General features: G+C 40.6%; 1 protein-coding gene across 1 annotated transcript in view; it reads right to left on the bottom strand.

Annotated features, from left to right (window-relative positions):
- The window catches only part of LOC134541439 (ataxin-1-like), a 194,879-nt gene that overhangs the window by 35,448 nt on the left and 136,287 nt on the right, over positions 1-23,144 (bottom strand). The window contains exon 2 of the mRNA XM_063384899.1: positions 7,375-7,802. Within this exon, the coding sequence (XP_063240969.1) occupies positions 7,375-7,767 (393 nt within the window). The 5' untranslated portion in view covers positions 7,768-7,802. The remainder of the gene's footprint in view (positions 1-7,374; positions 7,803-23,144) is intronic.

Below are 23,144 nucleotides of genomic sequence, written 5' to 3'. Positions count from 1 at the left end.
TCTCTTCCTCATATCTCCAAGTGTTAGTAACTGAATGCGTGGCCACACTTGAGTTACTACCTCCACTCTCTTCCTCATATCATGAAGTTTATTATTATTATTAACACATGCATGGTCAACCACGTGGCTTCAAAACATACTCTCAAGCCGTGGGTGTGCTCCACTCTTATCCTCATATCTCCAAGTGTTAGTAACTGAATGCGTGGCCACACTTGAGTTACTACCTCCACTCCCTTCCTCATATCATGAAGTTTATTATTATTATTAACACATGCATGGTCAACCACGTGGCTTCAAAACATACTCTCAAGCCGTGGGTGGGCTCCACTCTTATCCTCATATCTCCAAGTGTTAGTAACTGAATACGTGGCCACACTTGAGTTACTACCTCCACTCTCTTCCTCATATCATGAAGTTTATAATTATTATTAACACATGCATGGTCAACCACGTGGCTTCAATACATACTCTGAAGCCATGGGTGGGCTCCACTCTTATCCTCATATCTCCAAGTGTTAGTAACTGAATACGTGGCCACACTTGAGTTACTACCTCCACTCTCTTCCTCATATCATGAAGTTTATAATTATTATTAACATATGCATGGTCAACAACGTGGCTTCAATACATGCTCTGAAGCCATGGGTGGGCTCCACTCTTATCCTCATATCTCCAAGTGTTAGTAACTGAATGTGTGGCCACACTTGAGTTAATACCTCCACTCTCTTCCTCATATCATGAAGTTTATTATTATTATTAACACATGCATGGTCAACCACGTGGCTTCAAAACATACTCTCAAGCCGAGGGTGGGCTCCACTCTTATCCTCATATCTCCAAGTGTTAGTAACTAAATGTGTGGCCACACTTGAGTTAATACCTCCACTCTCTTCCTCATATCATGAAGTTTATTATTATTATTAACACATGCATGGTCAACCACGTGGCTTCAAAACATACTCTCAAGCCGTGGGTGGGCTCCACTCTTATCCTCATATCTCCAAGTGTTAGTAACTGAATACGTGGCCACACTTGAGTTACTACCTCCACTCTGTTCCTCATATCATGAAGTTTATTATTATTATTAACACATGCATGGTCAACCACGTGGCTTCAAAACATACTCTCAAGCCGTGGGTGGGCTCCACTCTTATCCTCATATCTCCAAGTGTTAGTAACTGAATACGTGGCCACACTTGAGTTACTACCTCCACTCTCTTCCTCATATCATGAAGATTATAATTATTATTAACACATGCATGGTCAACAACGTGGCTTCAATACATGCTCTGAAGCCGTGGGTGGGCTCCACTCTTATCCTCATATCTCCAAGTGTTAGTAACTGAATGTGTGGCCACACTTGAGTTAATACCTCCACTCTCTTCCTCATATCATGAAGTTTATTATTATTATTAACACATGCATGGTCAACCACGTGGCTTCAAAACATACTCTCAAGCCGTGGGTGGGCTCCACTCTTATCCTCATATCTCCAAGTGTTAGTAACTGAATACGTGGCCACACTTGAGTTACTACCTCCACTCTCTTCCTCATATCATGAAGTTTATTATTATTATTAACACATGCATGGTCAACCACGTGGCTTCAAAACATACTCTCAAGCCGTGGGTGTGCTCCACTCTCTTCCTCATATCTCCAAGTGTTAGTAACTGAATGCGTGGCCACACTTGAGTTACTACCTCCACTCTCTTCCTCATATCATGAAGTTTATTATTATTATTAACACATGCATGGTCAACCACGTGGCTTCAATACATACTCTGAAGCCATGGGTGGGCTCCACTCTTATCCTCATATCTCCAAGTGTTAGTAACTGAATACGTGGCCACACTTGAGTTACTACCTCCACTCTCTTCCTCATATCATGAAGTTTATAATTATTATTAACACATGCATGGTCAACAACGTGGCTTCAATACATGCTCTGAAGCCATGGGTGGGCTCCACTCTTATCCTCATATCTCCAAGTGTTAGTAACTGAATGTGTGGCCACACTTGAGTTAATACCTCCACTCTCTTCCTCATATCATGAAGTTTATTATTATTATTATTAACACATGCATGGTCAACCACGTGGCTTCAATACATACTCTGAAGCCATGGGTGGGCTCCACTCTTATCCTCATATCTCCAAGTGTTAGTAACTGAATACGTGGCCACACTTGAGTTACTACCTCCACTCTCTTCCTCATATCATGAAGTTTATAATTATTATTAACACATGCATGGTCAACCACGTGGCTTCAAAACATACTCTCAAGCCGTGGGTGGGCTCCACTCTTATCCTCATATCTCCAAGTGTTAGTAACTGAATACGTGGCCACACTTGAGTTACTACCTCCACTCTCTTCCTCATATCATGAAGTTTATTATTATTATTAACACATGCATGGTCAACCACGTGGCTTCAAAACATACTCTCAAGCCGTGGGTGTGCTCCACTCTCTTCCTCATATCTCCAAGTGTTAGTAACTGAATGCGTGGCCACACTTGAGTTACTACCTCCACTCTCTTCCTCATATCATGAAGTTTATTATTATTATTAACACATGCATGGTCAACCACGTGGCTTCAATACATACTCTGAAGCCATGGGTGGGCTCCACTCTTATCCTCATATCTCCAAGTGTTAGTAACTGAATACGTGGCCACACTTGAGTTACTACCTCCACTCTCTTCCTCATATCATGAAGTTTATAATTATTATTAACACATGCATGGTCAACAACGTGGCTTCAATACATGCTCTGAAGCCATGGGTGGGCTCCACTCTTATCCTCATATCTCCAAGTGTTAGTAACTGAATGTGTGGCCACACTTGAGTTAATACCTCCACTCTCTTCCTCATATCATGAAGTTTATTATTATTATTAACACATGCATGGTCAACCACGTGGCTTCAATACATACTCTGAAGCCATGGGTGGGCTCCACTCTTATCCTCATATCTCCAAGTGTTAGTAACTGAATACGTGGCCACACTTGAGTTACTACCTCCACTCTCTTCCTCATATCATGAAGTTTATAATTATTATTAACACATGCATGGTCAACCACGTGGCTTCAAAACATACTCTCAAGCCGTGGGTGGGCTCCACTCTTATCCTCATATCTCCAAGTGTTAGTAACTAAATGTGTGGCCCCACTTGAGTTAATACCTCCACTCTCTTCCTCATATCATGAAGTTTATTATTATTATTAACACATGCATGGTCAACCACGTGGCTTCAAAACATACTCTCAAGCCGTGGGTGGGCTCCACTCTTATCCTCATATCTCCAAGTGTTAGTAACTGAATACGTGGCCACACTTGAGTTACTACCTCCACTCTCTTCCTCATATCATGAAGTTTATAATTATTATTAACACATGCATGGTCAACAACGTGGCTTCAATACATGCTCTGAAGCCATGGGTGGGCTCCACTCTTATCCTCATATCTCCAAGTGTTAGTAACTGAATGTGTGGCCACACTTGAGTTAATACCTCCACTCTCTTCCTCATATCATGAAGTTTATTATTATTATTAACACATGCATGGTCAACCACGTGGCTTCAATACATACTCTGAAGCCATGGGTGGGCTCCACTCTTATCCTCATATCTCCAAGTGTTAGTAACTGAATACGTGGCCACACTTGAGTTACTACCTCCACTCTCTTCCTCATATCATGAAGTTTATAATTATTATTAACACATGCATGGTCAACCACGTGGCTTCAAAACATACTCTCAATTCGTGGGTGGGCTCCACTCTTATCCTCATATCTCCAAGTGTTAGTAACTGAATACGTGGCCACACTTGAGTTACTACCTCCACTCTCTTCCTCATATCATGAAGTTTATAATTATTATTAACACATGCATTGTCAACAACGTGGCTTCAATACATGCTCTGAAGCCGTGGGTGGGCTCCACTCTTATCCTCATATCTCCAAGTGTTAGTAACTGAATGTGTGGCCACACTTGAGTTAATACCTCCACTCTCTTCCTCATATCATGAAGTTTATTATTATTATTAACACATGCATGGTCAACCACGTGGCTTCAATACATGCTCTCAAGCCGTGGGTGGGCTCCACTCTTATCCTCATATCTCCAAGTGTTAGTAACTGAATACGTGGCCACACTTGAGTTACTACCTCCACTCTCTTCCTCATATCATGAAGTTTATTATTATTATTAACACATGCATGGTCAACAACGTGGCTTCAATACATGCTCTGAAGCCATGGGTGGGCTCCACTCTTATCCTCATATCTCCAAGTGTTAGTAACTGAATGTGTGGCCACACTTGAGTTAATACCTCCACTCTCTTCCTCATATCATGAAGTTTATTATTATTATTAACACATGCATGGTCAACCACGTGGCTTCAAAACATACTCTCAAGCCGTGGGTGGACTCCACTCTTATCCTCATATCTCCAAGTGTTAGTAACTGAATACGTGGCCACACTTGAGTTACTACCTCCACTCTCTTCCTCATATCATGAAGTTTATAATTATTATTAACACATGCATGGTCAACAACGTGGCTTCAATACATGCTCTGAAGCCGTGGGTGGGCTCCACTCTTATCCTCATATCTCCAAGTGTTAGTAACTGAATGTGTGGCCACACTTGAGTTAATACCTCCACTCTCTTCCTCATATCATGAAGTTTATTATTATTATTAACACATGCATGGTCAACCACGTGGCTTCAAAACATACTCTCAAGCCGTGGGTGGGCTCCACTCTTATCCTCATATCTCCAAGTGTTAGTAACTGAATACGTGGCCACACTTGAGTTACTACCTCCACTCTCTTCCTCATATCATGAAGTTTATTATTATTATTAACACATGTATGGTCAACAACGTGGCTTCAATACATGCTCTGAAGCCATGGGTGGGCTCCACTCTTATCCTCATATCTCCAAGTGTTAGTAACTGAATGTGTGGCCACACTTGAGTTAATACCTTCACTCTCTTCCTCATATCATGAAGTTTATTATTATTATTAACACATGCATGGTCAACCACGTGGCTTCAAAACATACTCTCAAGCCGTGGGTGGGCTCCACTCTTATCCTCATATCTCCAAGTGTTAGTAACTGAATACGTGGCCACACTTGAGTTACTACCTCCACTCTCTTCCTCATATCATGAAGTTTATAATTATTATTAACACATGCATGGTCAACCACGTGGCTTCAATACATACTCTGAAGCCATGGGTGGGCTCCACTCTTATCCTCATATCTCCAAGTGTTAGTAACTGAATACGTGGCCACACTTGAGTTACTACCTCCACTCTCTTCCTCATATCATGAAGTTTATAATTATTATTAACACATGCATGGTCAACAACGTGGCTTCAATACATGCTCTGAAGCCATGGGTGGGCTCCACTCTTATCCTCATATCTCCAAGTGTTAGTAACTGAATGTGTGGCCACACTTGAGTTAATACCTCCACTCTCTTCCTCATATCATGAAGTGTTATTATTATTAACACATGCTTGATCAGCCACGTGGCTTCAACACATACTCTACACATGTGTTACTACCTCTACCATCTTCCTCATATATCCAAGTGTTAGTAACTGAACGCGTGGCCACACTTGAGTTACTATCTCCACTCTAGCTCATATCATGAATTGTTATTATTATTAACACATGCATGGTCAACCACGTGGCTTCAATACATACTCTGAAGCCATGAGGTTGTCACTCATGTCTTACTACCACCACCATCTTATTCATAACTTCAAATGTTAGTAACTGAACAAATGTACCACGCATGCATTACTATGTCCACTCTATATCTAATATCGTGAAGTGTTATTAACACATGCATGGTCAATCACATGGCTCCAGAGAATTAACACATGCATGCTCAACCACATGGCTTCAGAACATACTCTGGAGACATGGGGTGGCCACACACGTGTTACTACCACCACTAGCTTCCTGATTCCTTCAAGTGTTAGTAACTGAACATGTGGCCACACTTGTTATTCTATCTCCACTCACGATTTCATATTGTGATGTGATATTAACATTATGCATGATCAACCACGTGACTTCAGAATATTCTATGCAGCCATGGAGCGGCTACGCATGTATTGCTACCGCCATTCTCTTTCTCATACCTTCAAGTGTTAGTAACTGAAAACGTGGCTGCACTTGAGTTACTATCTTCACTCTTGAGCTCACACCAGGAAGCAGAAGCGAAAATCCAAATAATTCCTTGCGAAGGGGGGGGGGGGGATACAATTAAGTTCATCATTCCCATTCAAAGTTACGATTTTGAAAGCGGAAACAGGCACCCTCAGCGAGGATCCTTTTGATACCAGGGGATCCCATGACCCCTAACCCCAGTACTTATGCCCATGCCATGGTGTACACTGAACTGAACTGAACTGAACTGAACACCTGATCATTAGAGACAGGAAAAATTCGCGGATTCATTTCGTTATATGTTAAATTTCAAATGATCATAAAGTTTGCTGCTTCTGCTATTGGTTCACTGTTAACATGTAGGACTCTCGGCCAATCAGAGACCACCAATCAAAGAAGTATCCAATCACAAGTTACCGACTTGAGACGTCTCAAAATTCAGCACCCAACCGATCAGGCGTCGTTTGCCCAAGTAGAGCAGATGATCATGGAGTCTATCCTGAAGGTCATTGAACTCGCGAATTTTTACAGTCTTTGCTGATGAACCAATTTCAGGACCGTTAATGATTAGAGTCCCGGAAATTTCGCGGATTCCTCTAGCCTTAGGATAGAATTCAAAGTTATAGGTGTGGTTACTTTCCCATTGGTTGATTTCTTAGCGAGAACATTTTTATCCTTGTTATTTGGCACTACCTGATTCGCTTACTTTTCTCCTAGCTGGATATCGTTGGCTCACGGTCGTAGAGTGGCGTGTCCAGATAACTACGGTCCAATCATGAACACAGTGCGACAGTGTGGAGGTTTGCGCTCTAGCTTGCGACTAAATGAATCCGCGAAATTTCCGTGGCTCTATTAATAGAGACCTGCAAAATTCGCGGTTTCGATGGCCTTCAAGATAGACTGCACATACCCCTGTACACTCGGGCAAATAACGAAAGTTCATTGGCTGCCGAATTGTAAGTCGTCCCAGCTGGTTTGTCTGTGATTCGATCCTTCTTTGGTTGAGGGTTTATAACTGGTTGAGATTCGTCCAGATGAACAGTAAGCCAATAGCAAAATTATCTAAGAGGTATATGTGTTTGAATTCTAACCTATCACCGAATGAATCCGCGAATTTTGCAGGTCTCTATCTATTGATGATTTTGAAACTGTCACGCGCGACTTGCTGGAGTGAGGAGAGGTGACGTACCTTGAAGCCTCGGCCGCGCGCGCCCGGGTGAGGCGGCGGCGGGCTGTAGCGCTGCGGGGGCGGCGCGTAGTGCGGCGGCGGCGCGGCGTACAGCGGCGCGTAGGCCCCCGCCAGGCCGTGGAAGGGCGCGTACTGCGGGAAGGGCGGCGAGCCGTCCTTGTGTTGCGGCGCCAGGTTGACGGGCGCCTCCTGGTAGCGGGGGCCGCGAGGGGGCGGCGGGGGCGGCGCGCCGTTGTAGCGCTTGGGCAGCGGCCGCGCGAACTCGGGGGCGGCGGGCGGGCTGGCCTTGGCGGGCCAGGGGCGGCACGGCTCCGCCGCGTACGTCATGAGGGGGTGGTGGTGGGGGTGGGGGCGGGGCGGGTGCCCCTCCACTGCGAGGCTGGCGGAAATCATGGGCGGGGGCGGGCGGGGGCGGCGGCCGCCGGCACCTGCAACACAACACACACACAATCGTCACTTGACCAGGCCCCTCCGACTCGAATAGGCCAACGAATTCCTTACCGAATAATTCCGAGGATTCGGTCTAACATGCTGCAAACGTTGTAATATAAAAAAAATTAACCATTATTTTAATTTAAAAAATGTACTACAGAAAGTAAGCAAATGGTGTAATATTAATTAAAACGTGTACAACTTGTTTAATTATTGTATTTTAATATAATTTGATAAATAATTTTATCATGATGGTGGCAGCGATGAAAAATCAAATTTTATTTATTTAGTGTGTTTGGCAGTTGGCACAATTGGGGTCCGTACTTCGGGTATGTTCGGCAAACAAATGAGCTAGATAAGGTTCTCTCGTAATAACATTGAGTTACAAGTTACAACTCTTATCCTTTATATACTCTTTGCACGTGACCCTTCCCGCATGGCCGGACCACTCCTGAAGGCACTGCACTTCAGCCTTCAGTTATAATAATAATTTATTTCCCATTTTTTAAAACTTTGTTGACAATATTCACTTAATTAACCAGGAAATTCAGCACTCACGAAAGCAAGCTTGTATGTGAGTGTTCATCTAGTCACTTCAATTTACATGCGGTATTTTGACGTTTGTAAACATTTGTGAATGTATAATAACTGATAAATAAATATATAAAATATAACCTAACAAACTTTACATTAGTTGTATAAAGATGAAAGTTTAAAAGAGCAATTTATTAAAATTCAATAATATGTATAAACAAAAAACGTATAAATTATAACATTGTTACACGAATAAATGAAAATATAATTAAATAAAAATTAGCATTTAAGTAAAGTACAGGTACAAAGTAATAACAGTATGTAAAACTTAATAAAATACTAAAGGTGGGAAAGGAAGACTGTAGAACCGCTTCGCACCACATTGAACGACGTTCATTGCCAGAGCAGTCTGATAGGCGACCCTCAAAAAAATCAAAAAATTGCTCTACAGAAAAATTAATACTTATAAACAGTTTATGTTTCAAGCTGAGACTTCAACATTAACACATGAAACATCTTCCGTCGCTTGGAAATTTCTTTTGGCTGAAATGCCAATACAGACATTGAACAGCTTCGTGATAACTATGTCAGATGTTCTTTGCCGTAGTAGCAGTTTACGTATGCCGGTGAATTTTTGTTGCTTTTTTTTTTATTCTTGAAAAATATATCTATATATAATCCAGACCACGGTCATACAGTAAGACCTGGCAACCCCGTGTAGTGTCCGGCTGTCGTGTGGACGACCTAGAAGTCGCAGCTGGACCGTGGAATTGTATCGTTGCCAAGTCTATGGGGCAGGTACCCCAGAGAAGTGACCGCAGACATCAACTTGGGGACTATATTTTACTAAGCACATCTCTAGCTCCGTATGCGTTTTCTACTAAACATATTACAGAAGAATCTCGTGGCACTTCCGACGCCAATAAGTCCCACGGGGCGACTGAATTGTTGCCCTTTGGAAGGGCAGCCCTTCAGGATTTTTCTGGCAATGGTTTGTTTGTAAAGCGACTGGAAGGGCGGCCCATCCAATTTCTGAAAACATGTTTCTTTAAGTGTTTAAATAATCCTGAAAACTTGCCCCTTGGAAGGGCAGCCCATCATGATTTTTCTGACAGTAGAGTTTTTGAAAGGTTGTCTGAAATGTTGCCCCTTGGATGGGCAGCCCTTCAGGATTTTTCTGACAGTGGTTAGTTTGTAAAGTAACCTAACCTAACCTAACCTAACCAAACCTAACCTAAACTAACCACTGTCAGAAAAATCCTGAAAACGTGCCCATCCAAGGGGCGACAATTCAGACAACCTTTCAAAAACAATACTGTCAGAAAAATCCTGAAGGGCTGCCCTTTCAAGGGGGACCATTCAGACAACCTTTCAAAAACACTACTGTCAAAAAACCCTGATGGGCTGCCCTTCCAAGGGGCAACAATTCAGACAACCTTTCAAAAACACCACTGTCAGAAAAATCCTAATGAGCTGCCCTTCCAAGGGGCAACAATTCAGCTCCCACAGTCCTACACCCAGTGTGTCCTACAGCCTTCTACCACATATTTCCCCCTCCCCCAAGTCCATCGGGCAGTTTTTGGTCACGAGGCCTGCCTTCCATCGAAGCTTCCACGTTTCCACGAGCACGCGAGCAGACTCGTGCGTTCGTTTGCACAGGGCAACGAGCAAGTACACATGTTTATCGACATGGCTGCCACTGCGTGGTTCCTTGACGTCAGACTTTAGTACACCGTGATTAAGATTTTCACAAACATGCTACACGCATCATCCAGCCTGCTGCGCGTGTCTTTTAAATTATAATCTGCGTTTTAATACACATTACATGTCATATAATTATTTATCCATATAATATAGTATTACAATAAACAGCAATTATAATAATGTCATATTCCATGGTACATGAACCAGGAGTCGATCAGCAACCCCGGGTCACCACATCCGCTCAGTAGAGCCTTTGAATATATATATACTGTATAGAAGTCGCGAGTGGATAGGATTTACTCTACATTTTTCAGGAGCGTATGATGAGCAGCTTGGGAACTTCACCGCTGCAGTGCGCTGCCTTAACGCCCTGTATCGTCTTAGGTTGTTATTTACACGTTAGAGCGCAGCACTGTCACCCGCTGTCATTCCCCGCACCCCCCACCCATCATTCACTGCAGCTTAAGGTCGTTCAACGGGAGGGGGAAGGGGTGTTTGAAGAGTTCGACACTTGTCCGCTAGGGACCACCACAAGTCGATGCCCTAGAGATCGAGATGGTGGCGATTGCGGCTGTGAATTAACCAACTACCTCAAACCGTATTAGAAATTTTAACCTCGGCTGGCGACTTATATACAGTATACATATTCAAAGGTAGAGGAGCTAACGGTGGTTTGCGAACTAACGGGACCTTTTTTTAAAGTTCTACTTTCTCATCACTTCAGCTTAAAATGAAAATGCCGCAAAAGTCATTTTATGCATTAAAAACATTCGAAGCTCCTAAATAAATGGAAATTTTTTATTTGTAGTTTATGTTAAAAAAAAGGGTGAATGAATTGGGAATGATATTGAACTACATACGAGCCTCCCATTAAACACAATGTTACTAATAGCGCCGCGAGCTTCACTAAGCACACGGAGCCAGACCTGTCCATATGGCCGTGATCCATACAGCATTTAGGGCGGTATTCCAACACGTTTGAGTAAGGTAGCGAATATGCACTGCCTTGTTGGGCAACTGCCGTACCCTAACTATCGGGTCATATTCCAAAACATGTCCTAACTGAACCCCTGTAAGGTATCAGATCGGCAGCCGTTTTAATAAACGAGGACTTGTGCGAGGCTATAAACAGTTGTACTTCGTGGAATCCATCGTAATTTTAGCTTATTTTTTTAAAACTATGGAATTATAATGGGAAATAAAATATTTAATTTTGGTTGTACAAGAATAAACGCTGAATTTTTGGCCGTATTTATGTTTGCTGTTTTTTTAGGCTATTAGGGGGGGGGGATTTTAATTGTAAAAGTTCCGTTAAAGTTCATTAAAAAGGAAAAATATATATACAGTTATGGATCAAATCGGCAACAGATAGGACACCAAAAATCAGTGCCCTAAAAATAAGCAACTGGCCGTGTCCTATCGTGCACTTGGAATATGGTTAGGGTACAGGTATTGCATATTCAACACCTAAACCCTTATTTTTGTGTCTTGGAATACGGCCTTTACTTACCAAGCGAACCCCGAAAACATGTGAATATCTACGCAGAAACGAACTAAACCTACATGTGCACGCTACATGCAGTAGTTGTGCTGCGTTGGGCGCAGTTTATGCCTCTTTGTTCTCGTTTTCGTTTTAAATTTTTTTTTCACCCATACTTAAAATTCGATGTCTTCTCAATTATTTACACTCTTTCCAATTGCAATCCATACGACAGCCATCAATGTTTACAACTTTGTTTAGATTGACTTATTTTAAAAAATTGATAGGTAAGACTTACCATTGTTGTAGGGGGTTGAAAAAATAAAGCGATAAAATTTAAAAAAAAAAATATTATTTGCATACCATGTACACTGTTAAACCCGTTCTGTTTTATTGCAAAACCTTAAATTAACATCTACAATATTCGTCCGAAACAATTTTTATACAACCAACTATTCATGAGAGGTGTAGATAGAAAAGGTGTTGGAGGACAAAAAAAAATCACAACTCCCTTTGTAGGCACAACACCGAATTCGTACAGATTGTGTATTTAATCTTATAATTTTTATCTAAAACTTTTGTCTGAAATAGTTTTTGATTAGACGAACCATTGCTGCAAGGGGCTGAACAAATGAATGGTGGCATATAAAAAAAATTCTTAACTACCTTAGGTACACTCAGTGCCGGATTTAGAGGTCTGGAGGCCTCGGGGCAACAGAGGAGCGGAGGCCCCCTGGCCCCAAATTATTTTACAAATAAAATGAACAATTTTTTTTTCAGTCGAGTTTTCCAATAAATAATTTATTGTGAAATCAAGTAGATTCTCTTAGTATTTAAAAAACATACATAAATACAATCGGAGACAAGAATTATATGAAATTATTGTGGGGGCCCTCCGTTTGTGGAGGCCCCGGGGCTTTCGCCCCGGTTGCCCTCCCCTAAATCCGGCCCTGGGTACACTGTCGGTAGTACATATTGGCTGGTTCTGCGCCTGGTTCCTGGTTGTAGAGCGTGGAGCGAGTCAACGACTGACTACCCTGACATCACGGCGGCCATCTTAAATGAATTTGACCTTGAATTTCAAAATTTACCAAAAATTCCTAAAAATTTGAATAAAATCCGCTAAAATTTCCAGTTTTTAGGGAAGAAAAAACCCAATAAAAACTTTATTCGTATCAAACTCGTCGGAATTTATTAATAACCATCACAATGTCACCTTAAACCCTTGTCTAAAAAAAATATACGATCACGTGTTAGTGCAAGGAATGAAAAACCGTGTTTGAAGATCAAAAATAATTGCATAACTAACTTAGTAGGCATAGTATGAAATTCGTTAAGACATTCAATGCTGCATGTATAAGTTAAAAACGTTCAAAATATTTTCCCTGCGTGTAATATGGGAGAAAATAATAAATCTATCTTTTTTTTTTAAATATTGGCGAACATATAGGATGTCATGTCGGCTACGTTAAGTTCTTAAAATGTTCCAGGAGTTTATAGACGTTTCCAAAATATCTCCAGAAGAAATAGGTACTTCGAAATCTACCTACGCCTGTAGGGTGTGCCAAATGGGAGCCACCCCCCCCCCCCCCCCCCGCCCCTTTTCGTGAAAGTTGATCCACTCAAAAAATCTGCAAGTTTAAATGTGTGTAACGTAAATATAAAATGATGACCTGGAACGGGGCATACACCCTTAACAATTCTCATTGCACTGCGTTTATTTTTACTAGCGAGTTTCTTTTAGGTTATTAAACAAAATACTACCATAGCATTTTTTTTTTGGGGGCTACGGTTGGCCAACCACTCTTGACTAATAAACACCTCCATGGCGAGGGGCGACAGATTTGTATCCCCTCGGAAAGGGTACCTTTCAGACTTATGGTGGCGGTAGTGTAGCTGGGTGGAAACTGGTAAGGTACCCTTTCCGATTTCTTAAAATGTTTCGGTTTTAATGCAAATACGCACTGGAAATGTATCCCCTCGGAAAGGGTACCTTTCAGAATTTTCTGTACAATGACACAGCAGAAAATAAACTGGAAAGGTACCCTTTCCGATTTCTTAAAATGCACATTATTTTCTGCTTTATAATCGTGAAAGTTATCAACTCTGGAAACACATTGTATTATCTGTGTTAGTGCACCATACTTACCTAACCTAACCTAACCTAACCTAACCTAACCAAGGGGATAACTTTCACGATTTAAAAGCAGAAAATAATATGCATTTTAAGAAATCGGAAAGGGTGCCTTTCCAGTTCCTACCCAGCTACACTGCCGCCACCATAAGTCTGAAAGGTACCCTATCCAAGGGGATACAATTCAGCCCCCCCCCCCCCTTCACCGCCTTGGCGAGACCAGGCGCTACCGTTAGGAGAACTTTGTTTTGTTCTATTGGGCGGTGGAAGAGAGCTGGGAAGGCCGCGGGAGAACGAACGACCTCCAGTCATCATGAATGGGAAGGCGGCCTCCAAAACAACGGCTTATCTAGCCAGGTTCTATGTGCGGACCGGAGTGGGGCGGGGAGGGGAGGGGGCAGCAGCGCCTGGCGCGCCAAGCAGTTCGCCGCTTGCCCGACAGGTGGCAGGTGGCGCGCGCGAACACTGCGTCCATAGATAACACGCTCTGAACAGACGTTCACTCGCCCCGAGTCTGGCGCCCGAACCGTCCATTGTTGCTCTCGTAAAAACAAAAGGCAGGTTAGGTTAAGTCCATTACGTAACAATATGTTCTGCATTTTTATTCGGAAAGTTGGGTTTCTACTCGTCTAGTATACACATTCAAGTTTAAATATTCTAAAACCATTTAAATATAACGAACTAAGATTCAGTAATGCTACATGGATAATGTCTGCTTTGGTCGTTGTGAATTTTTTTTGGTGCGCATGGAGAGATGAACGAAATAATTAAGACAGAGAGTGTGTGTGCATGCACTTGTTTCAGAAAATAGATACAGGTATCCTTTACAGTCAGACGTGAGTGCCTTGAATTTTTGTATTTGCTACCAGCGTGCTCGCGTTCCTACTTGTTCAACCAGCAGCGTAGATGGTGGTATCTGTTATGAATTTCATATTTCGTTCAGAGATTTTTCGTGTTCCAAATGACAGAATTGTTTGAAGAAACAGTAACACGCACCACTGAACTTACGAACAAGTTTCACTTCAATCATGTGTGCTCTTTTTTTTAACGCAGGACTGGTTGCTGTGCTTGTAGGTCAAGATACGCCACTCGCAAGCTCCACCCACCTCACGGCGCATGCACAGCTAGCTGATCGGGAGTCAGTGAATCGTAGGCTTCACAGGGAATTCGACCACAGGTGCCAAATACTAATTACTTTAATGTTACGGACGCAGGCAGGATCGCGACGCGCGCCAGGTTCGGAGCGAGCTAGCAGCCCTGCCATCCCACAGGCGTCAAGCTTCGTGTCAAGTGCGGCCCGCTGGCGTAAGACATGCCACGCGTGCCTGGCCGGATTACAAGGGTCTTCGCTACCCCTCTCCCCCCCCTCCCCCGACGCTCACCACACAGAGCCCTGCCTCGGCGCTGTTATCTATCGCTGAGCGGCCTTGGGAATTCCGCTGGCCGTGGCGTGAGTAACGACGCTATTCTCGACTGTTCGGGAGTCGGGTCGGCGTGGGATGATGCGACTCGCCCCAGCTTAGAGGTGGGTTGGGACAGCAATTTTCGGTATCAGTCCCAACCTAATACTGATACAGTAATGTACCTAGGTACAAGTCTCTGATACTTCTGTTAGAGGTGGGTTGGGACAGCAATTTTCGGTATCAGTCCCAACCTGATACTGATACAGTAATGTACCTAGGTACAAGTCTCTGATACTTCTGTATCAGACGGTCCCAGGAGGCAACAAAGCTCCGCGTACGCAGACCGTGCGACCGGAAGGAGAATCTGATACATTATTTATCACGCCTGGTAATTCTCTATCTCTGATACTCTCATGCCCGCCTGATACAACCAGTATCAATCAGTTCAACATTCACTGCAGTTCGTCCTGGCCGTGTATCACCATGTACATTGTTGCGGGCTGTCATGCTTTGTAGTTAGTTATCTTTATAGTGAAATAAGGAATGGATAAGTGCACGAAAAAGACTTCATTTGTGTGGAATTTTTTCACGGAAAATAATGAGTTTGCTAATTGTAATTTGTGTAAACAAAAACTGAGTTATAAATCATCGACTAATCTGAAGAAACATTTGAAACGTAAACATTGATATAGTATGCTCACTAATGTACCTATCTGTTTTTTATTTTTGATAAAATCGTGCATTTTTAATGTATAAAAACACTAGTTACTAATTGTTTTCGAAAAAAGAAAGTCCATATGTTGATTACATCTGTTATTAGTGTCAACTGAGAATTTATTTACATTTTCATAGCTGTTAGGTGCACAAATATAAATATTATATATTGTATTAATGTACTTTTTAATATTAAATTTTCATTAGTTTTATTATTGAACGAGACGGTGCACGCACTGCGCACTGAGCGTACTTTGAAGTAGGAGAATAAACAAAACGACTTGTAACCAGGGCTGCCACTCTGATATTCATGAAAAACCTAGATAACCTACAAAAAAACCCAGACACATGGGTAAAAAACCCAGATTCGTCTAAAATGCTATCGTTGAAAATGTTTGCGTACTAATTCAAAAATATAAACATAACTGGTTTTAATATAAAACAATTAATTACCTTACAAGACTGAAAACGGTTAAATACAACCAATACAAGAAAATTACACTGCAGCAAAATGGCTGTATAAGTAATTCTTGGACCAGTACATATCATAAAAAAACCTACAAATATATACATGACAAAACAAACACCATCACTGCATCCTTTAAACCGGTAATTGTTTTTATAAAACTGCATCATGTACGTTAGTCTTTATTCAGAGTCTGATTCTACAAGATTGGTTTGAAGGTTAATTGTTGCATTGGTTTTGTGTTCTGCAAGCCTCTTTGAAGAATGTGTCTAATTTAATATTCGACTTAGCTTCTTGAAAACTAGTTTTGTGTTTATATGTATTTTTGTGTGTGAAACACATAGACTTGTTTGCATTTATCAAACAGATATTGCAACAGATACAGTAGCTACTACCTTTATTATTGTTTTAGGTATAAAAATAATTAAAATTATAAAAAACCTAGAATTGTTGGAATTCATTATTTAAAAACCCAGAAACCCAAACACCATTGGAAAAACCCAGATCTGGGTGGAAAAACCCATGAGTGGCAGCCCTGCTTGTAACAATATCGCTTTGCGCCTCTCCTTCAAGGCTTCAACGCCTTCCCCTGCGCTTCCTCCCCTACATTCTTTCCCTTCTTTATCCCTTATTCGTCGTTCCTGCTCCCTCCCCTTTCACAAGCTCCGCCCAAGTGACCGTCCTCTGCGATCGGGTACCATGGAGCTAATATACAGTAATACATCTGGAGAGGACAAGGGAAGGCCAGCAAAGGATGCGAGGTGAAGCCGGGTATCGGCGTTTATTCCCTGCTTCCTACGCTGGAAGAAAACGAAAACGAGCCAAACTTGTCTCGCGCGGCCGTAAAATCCTCCAAACTAAACTCGCAACAGCTCCGAAACTATCAAAACAATCAAACTGAAAATTTTACTGGATTATCTGTAAACATTCTTCCCCACACCGCTTTAATATTTTTTTCGAAACATGAATACTTTCATTTTTAAAAATTAAATACCTATTTACTGCCAATTTTTTTTGTGAATACGCAGAGTAAATTTCAACATCGAGGAAAAATTTTTGTTTGCAACTATAGGTGGGGGACACCTGCGTATGAAATTAGGAAGAAGCTTCAAATTTTATTTATATACCACTCTTAACGCATTCAACCCCATACTTTTATTTTTACAGAGAGTTGAAGTGGGAATAATGTTTCAGTGGGTAACACTACCGACATATGTCTTCGTAACGCACTTCTTTTTGTTATTATACTTCTCAAATTTTATAATTTCATACACAACGTTTATAAAAAACTAATTCTTACTTACTTCATTTAATCTATTACAAATCTCTTGTAATATACGTGTATTAGTAGAAGTTAGAAGTCTTTTCAATATCATGTTCATGTTCCAGTCTACTTACTCAACCAACGTAACATGCAAACCTTAGCTAAACACTGGTAGAGAATTGTTTGTAATAACTGTAATGCTATGCATATACTGACAATGTAAGAAACTTTCAATTTTATTAATTGTTTGCATAAGAATTAATAATTTTAAAAAATCATAGAATAGGCCTTTATAGACAGAAAACCTTTCACGTAGTTCCAAGTAGCGTACATAAAAGTTTTTAAATATATATAATTACCAAATATTGTTGAATATATTTAACATTTTTATGCATGTTACAACACACATATAATAACAAGCCTATATAGGATATAAAAAGACAGACGCCAAATTTTAGCATTTTGTATTTCTTTTCTCTGTGTGAATAAAATAACAGTTCTTAACGTAGTTGCTAATACATACTGTACTATATTTCTTAAAAAAAATACGAAAACCCCTGACATCGTCACCATAACAATGATAAATTTGCAAAATAATTAAGGCACGTCTTTTAATGCTACGAAGCACACTTTTAAGAGAAATGTTTTAAACTTATGTTGGGATTTATCTAATATCTTAAAAGCATTGTGAAACCGTTCCTTTGAGGGAAACCTTAATATACCGAACACCATATCATCCTTTAATCGAGTTAGATTTTCGCTTCTTAAGACCCATTTGTCTTCAAAATGCACTGTACACAATGCATGGTTCGGAGACGCAGTCCAATTTTTCCGCTTTGTCGCTTTTTCCCAGATCTGTCGTTGATCGTCACGTTTTGGAAATCTATGAAAAAAGTAAAGAATTATACTTACAACTGAAACAACTTCTCTTTGTTAAATAGTTTTCTTAGGTTTTTCGAAAAGTTCGAAGATTAGTTACTTCCGTTTAAAAAATTTGCCACTTTTTTCTGATGCTTCAAAAGTTTTGGGAATTAATTTAGTTAACAAATGAAAAAAAAAATCTTTAATACATGTGAAAAGCAACGCCATCCGGCTTGGAATTCCATCGATTTGTACAACCATATGCGCTACAGGAAATCACCATTGTAGCCGCACACCAGCGCCACTCAAACCTCAAGGACATGTGGGCTGGGGCTGCGTTTGCAGTAGAAATACGCTCTCTTCCTCTTTCTTTTCAACCCTTCTTCGCAACCGGCTGGCTTCGCTCTCGCCCTACACATGTCCACTCCAGATCTTCTTACATGCTCCTTGTCGGGTACTGCGCTCATTGGCCGTGGTGTTGTTCCAGCTGAATTCTGAACTGATACTAAAGTCTCTGATACTTTTCAAGTGTACTCGTTTGCCGTTCCTGATACAGGCGCGTATCAGTGCCAAAGTATCAGGTTGATACTTTTCGACCCACCTCTACCCCAGCTGCTCTCGTCAGTTCTAGAAGGGCGCCACAGTGTACTAAGCAGGGACGCCGGCCTCCGCGGGAGTTCTTGGGGCGACAGGGTCTCGCGACGGTGAGGACCGGTGAGTGCCGCGATGTGCGGCGAGAGTTTGGCGACAGAGTGCTGCGACGGAGTTCCACGGGAAGTGCGTCCAAGTGAGGAGTGCGGACCGTGGAACCTGACAGACACTGAGTGACTTGAGAATAAACATTTTTAAATGCGGAGTACTTTTTTATTATCCATTTTTAAGTTAGATTATTTTTATTAGTAATGTATATTAGTATTCAATAAAAATGTAATATATCTCAATGGGCTATCCCTCACGAACCCAGTTTTCCCCCCAACATTTTAAATCGCAACAATAATAACATACTCGTAGATTGTTTCTTGTTATCTGCGCGTTGGTTTGTGACTTGCCATCAGAACTGCCAAGTGCACCGCATCAAAAAGTCACGCGTTATCAACCACCAACAGCTGTAACATTTCGATAGTAATGCCAATCACATGTCTCCCACCCAACTCCGCATTGATAAATCTGCCAGTTAGCGTCTTATCTTAGCAGGTGAAATAAATTTTTACGTTTTTAAGGTCTCGAAATTGTTAAAGAGATCTTGACGTTGAATTTACGAGATCAATTTTGTGGCGCTTCATCAGAAACAATTGGTGGTTACTACTGCAAGGTCGCGTATCTAAGGTCTTCAGCTGGAAAGTTGTCAGCTGAAGCACGTGGTTGGCTCGCTTCAGGCTCTGAGAGCGACTGTATGTTAGTTACTTACGTTTAGTCATTAACCTTGTGAAACTCTTCAATTGTTACTGATTATCAACGAAAAATCTCTACTAATATTATCAATGCGAAAGTGTGTTTCTCTGTCTATCTTATTTCACGCAGCAACAGAGCAACGAATCAACATGATTTTTTTTGCACATGGTTTATTGGCCGGAGAGTGACACAGACGTTTAGTTTAGAACTTCGTCAATAGATGACGTTGTCTATAGCCCGTCCCACTCTTAGATTGCAGTACACGGCTTATGGCGCGCGCTGTTGCCAAATCTCTAACACATTACGAATTTCAGGAGATGTGTGTCTTTGTAATTCGGATCGAACAAGAAGCATTTTAAGAAATCGTATCGTAATTTATAATATTTTATACTATTACACATATAAAATTGTAATAATGCCACTTTTATGTAAATTTCAAATAAAAACTACCTATTGTAGGCGAAAATTTCTTATAGTTTTCTTTTATGTTCTAAAAATCCCATATATATATATATATAATCACATTTTCATGGGCCCGATAAATGCCGTATTTTTGGACAAGTCATGTCCAAAATGATAAATAAAATACGGTAATGGAAATTCTCGGTCGAGTAGTTATGGGAAAAATCCGAACAATTGAGTCGAAATGGGGAAGATTTTTTGAAAAACAGAAAAATTGCAACAACTCCCATAATATGAATAGTATCGCATCCGTTTTAACGTATGATAACTAGGAGTAGGGTAAGGTTGCCTTATTCCGTGATAAATAAATTTTACTACAGTTCAGTGAACTTACTGAGAGACTTTTTAAATGTACCAATTTTTAAAGTGAAACTTACTATATTATCAATAAGTTCAGTGTACTTTCACTCGTTTCTGAGTACACATTACAACAGAATAAATTTTCAAATCAACAATAGCATAGGCTCCTTATTCCGTGACAAGTGCCTTTATTCCGTGATAGTGGTATCCTAATTCCGTGATACTCTCTAATAGTCAAAAATAACCAAACATTTATGTTGCTTTTGCAATTATGTCATTAGTAATGTATTAACAACCAAAAATGGAAACTTTTTACAAAGGAAATGATAGTTATAAACATTTTATGTCTTCAGTAGACCTTTTCACAACTTTTCCCTGGAGGCTAATTATTCTCAACACTGAGAACACATGTAAACATCGTCATCAAATTCATCATCAATACCATCGCACTCATAGTGGTACCATTGCAGACAAAAACAACACTGAATCCACTTAGAACCTGTGTTGTTTTTTTACATCGTATTCATAACTATGTCCACAGATAGAACACAATGAATTATCGTCACTGTCATCAGATAGCATTGTGGATTTATTTTTGGGGCACTGATTCTTCTTGCGAAGGCTTCTTCTGGCAACTTTACTACATGATGGACTGGTGTCATGGCTGCGTGATGGACCAGCATCAGATTTCAATGTTGGTGAAACTGTGTGAACTTTGGCAGACTGCGATTTCCTGGAAGGTGTGCGCAAACTTGGTGTCTCGTAGGTTGTGAAGGTCAATAGAGACTCATCTGAAACAAGCTGTCCTTCTTCTTCACCACAATTTCTGTTGGAAACAATAGCAGGAGCTGTTGCCTCAGGAGCAATGGCGTCTCTGTTAAATGGGAATACCCCGGTTTTACGGAAACCAGCTTGGATAATTTGTGGCGTAAAACTCTTTTCGTATGATGGATTCAATAGAGAATGGAAGTCATACCGACTGGGAGATTTACCTGGATTTCTTCGCATACATTTATCGAGTTCATCCCTCCATGCTGCTTTTAAGGAACCAAAGACAGCGACATCCAATGCTTGCAGTAAATGTGTAGTGTGGGACGGAAATGTGAGTATGATTCTCTTCAGCCACTAGGAGAACCTCTGGTGATATGTGTGATGCATGAGACCTTCAACTTACAGTTCCAAGCCTATTTAATATCCTATGAAAATATTTTTTATCTTAATAGGGATCAGCTACACATGGTCAAGAATAAAATACAGCCTTCATTAAGAAGTTTTCAACAAAAATATTAGTACACGAACCCTTGATGTTGGTTGTTGCCATCAAGTGAAGTGCACACAAAACGAAAAAAAAACGTGAAACGGGAAAGCACATACACTTTTTTAGACCAGCTCATTTGTAAAAACTGAATGACATAAAATACACTCTCACGTTGCAGAAAAAAGCAGTGTAAGAATAATGTAAATACCAATGGACTTACCTTATTAAAAAAACCGATAACTCAGCTGGTGTGCGAAATATGAAAAAAACAACTGTAAAACACTCACTCTCAAAACAACTGTGCACTGTCTGAGCAAAAAACCGCGCGAACGCAGTGCCATCGCATATCTTCCAAAGAAAACATCCCGCGCTATCTGTTGCTTGTTCATGGAACTACGTGCTACTACCCACTCGACCCAGAGTAGGAAAACAAAAATTATCACGGAGTTAGGGATATCACGGAATAAGGCAACATTGCCCTACCTAATGCCAAAAAATGTTTTCTAAATAAATTTTTGATACGACCAGCCTTAACTGCATGGGTTCGAAAAATATTTTCACCGGACAAAAAAAAACGTAACTGCCTTAGTAGACACCTTATCAAATCTGTTTAAATTGTTTGTAAATATCATAATTATTTTCCAAAACTTTGTCAAAAACAATGTTTGATAAGATGCTTGGTGTTGAGAAGGATAGAAAAATAATTCAAAATTTTGTACCATCATCACTATTGAATTCCTTCGTAATTATTTGATACATGTTACATATTATGTTCAAGATTCGATTAAAATATATTTTGTAACAACCATTATTGCAAGGGGAAGGAAAAAAATATGGGTTTAAGGATATAAAAATCCCTTTTTGTTCCAATGTAAAGAAATATAATCATCAAAATCTCCCTGCGCCTTTAGGCTGTGCCGATAAGGAATTTTTTTTAACTTTAACTTACAACAAGAATCTGTTCACACACATTTCATTCATAGGAATTTATACGATAAATGTAACGTTAACTTGATTAAGAAATTAATAACATCACATACCTACCTTTTAATCACTATTGCTACCGCTGACCAATGTTGATACCCCTTCCATAAGAGTAGCACAGAGCTGACCAGAAGAATGGTAAGCTTCCTTAATTGAATTGCACACACTCATATTTTTTGAAAAATACTCAAATACATTCAACACAATCTTGCGCTCCCTCCCGCGTAGCATACCGATATAATTTCTTTTCGGTGTTCTAACTTCCATATTTTATATGTACGTAATAAAAATAAATGTAGAAAATAAAATCACGTATGTTAATATATAATTTGTTTGTCAAAATTATAACTGTAACGAGTCACCGGACACAACGCGTTGCTTC

This window comes from Bacillus rossius, chromosome 18 (genome assembly GCF_032445375.1).
Source record: "Bacillus rossius redtenbacheri isolate Brsri chromosome 18, Brsri_v3, whole genome shotgun sequence".
Classification (NCBI taxonomy): Eukaryota; Metazoa; Arthropoda; class Insecta; order Phasmatodea; family Bacillidae; genus Bacillus; species Bacillus rossius.
This window is presented reverse-complemented; position numbering and strand designations above follow the sequence as displayed.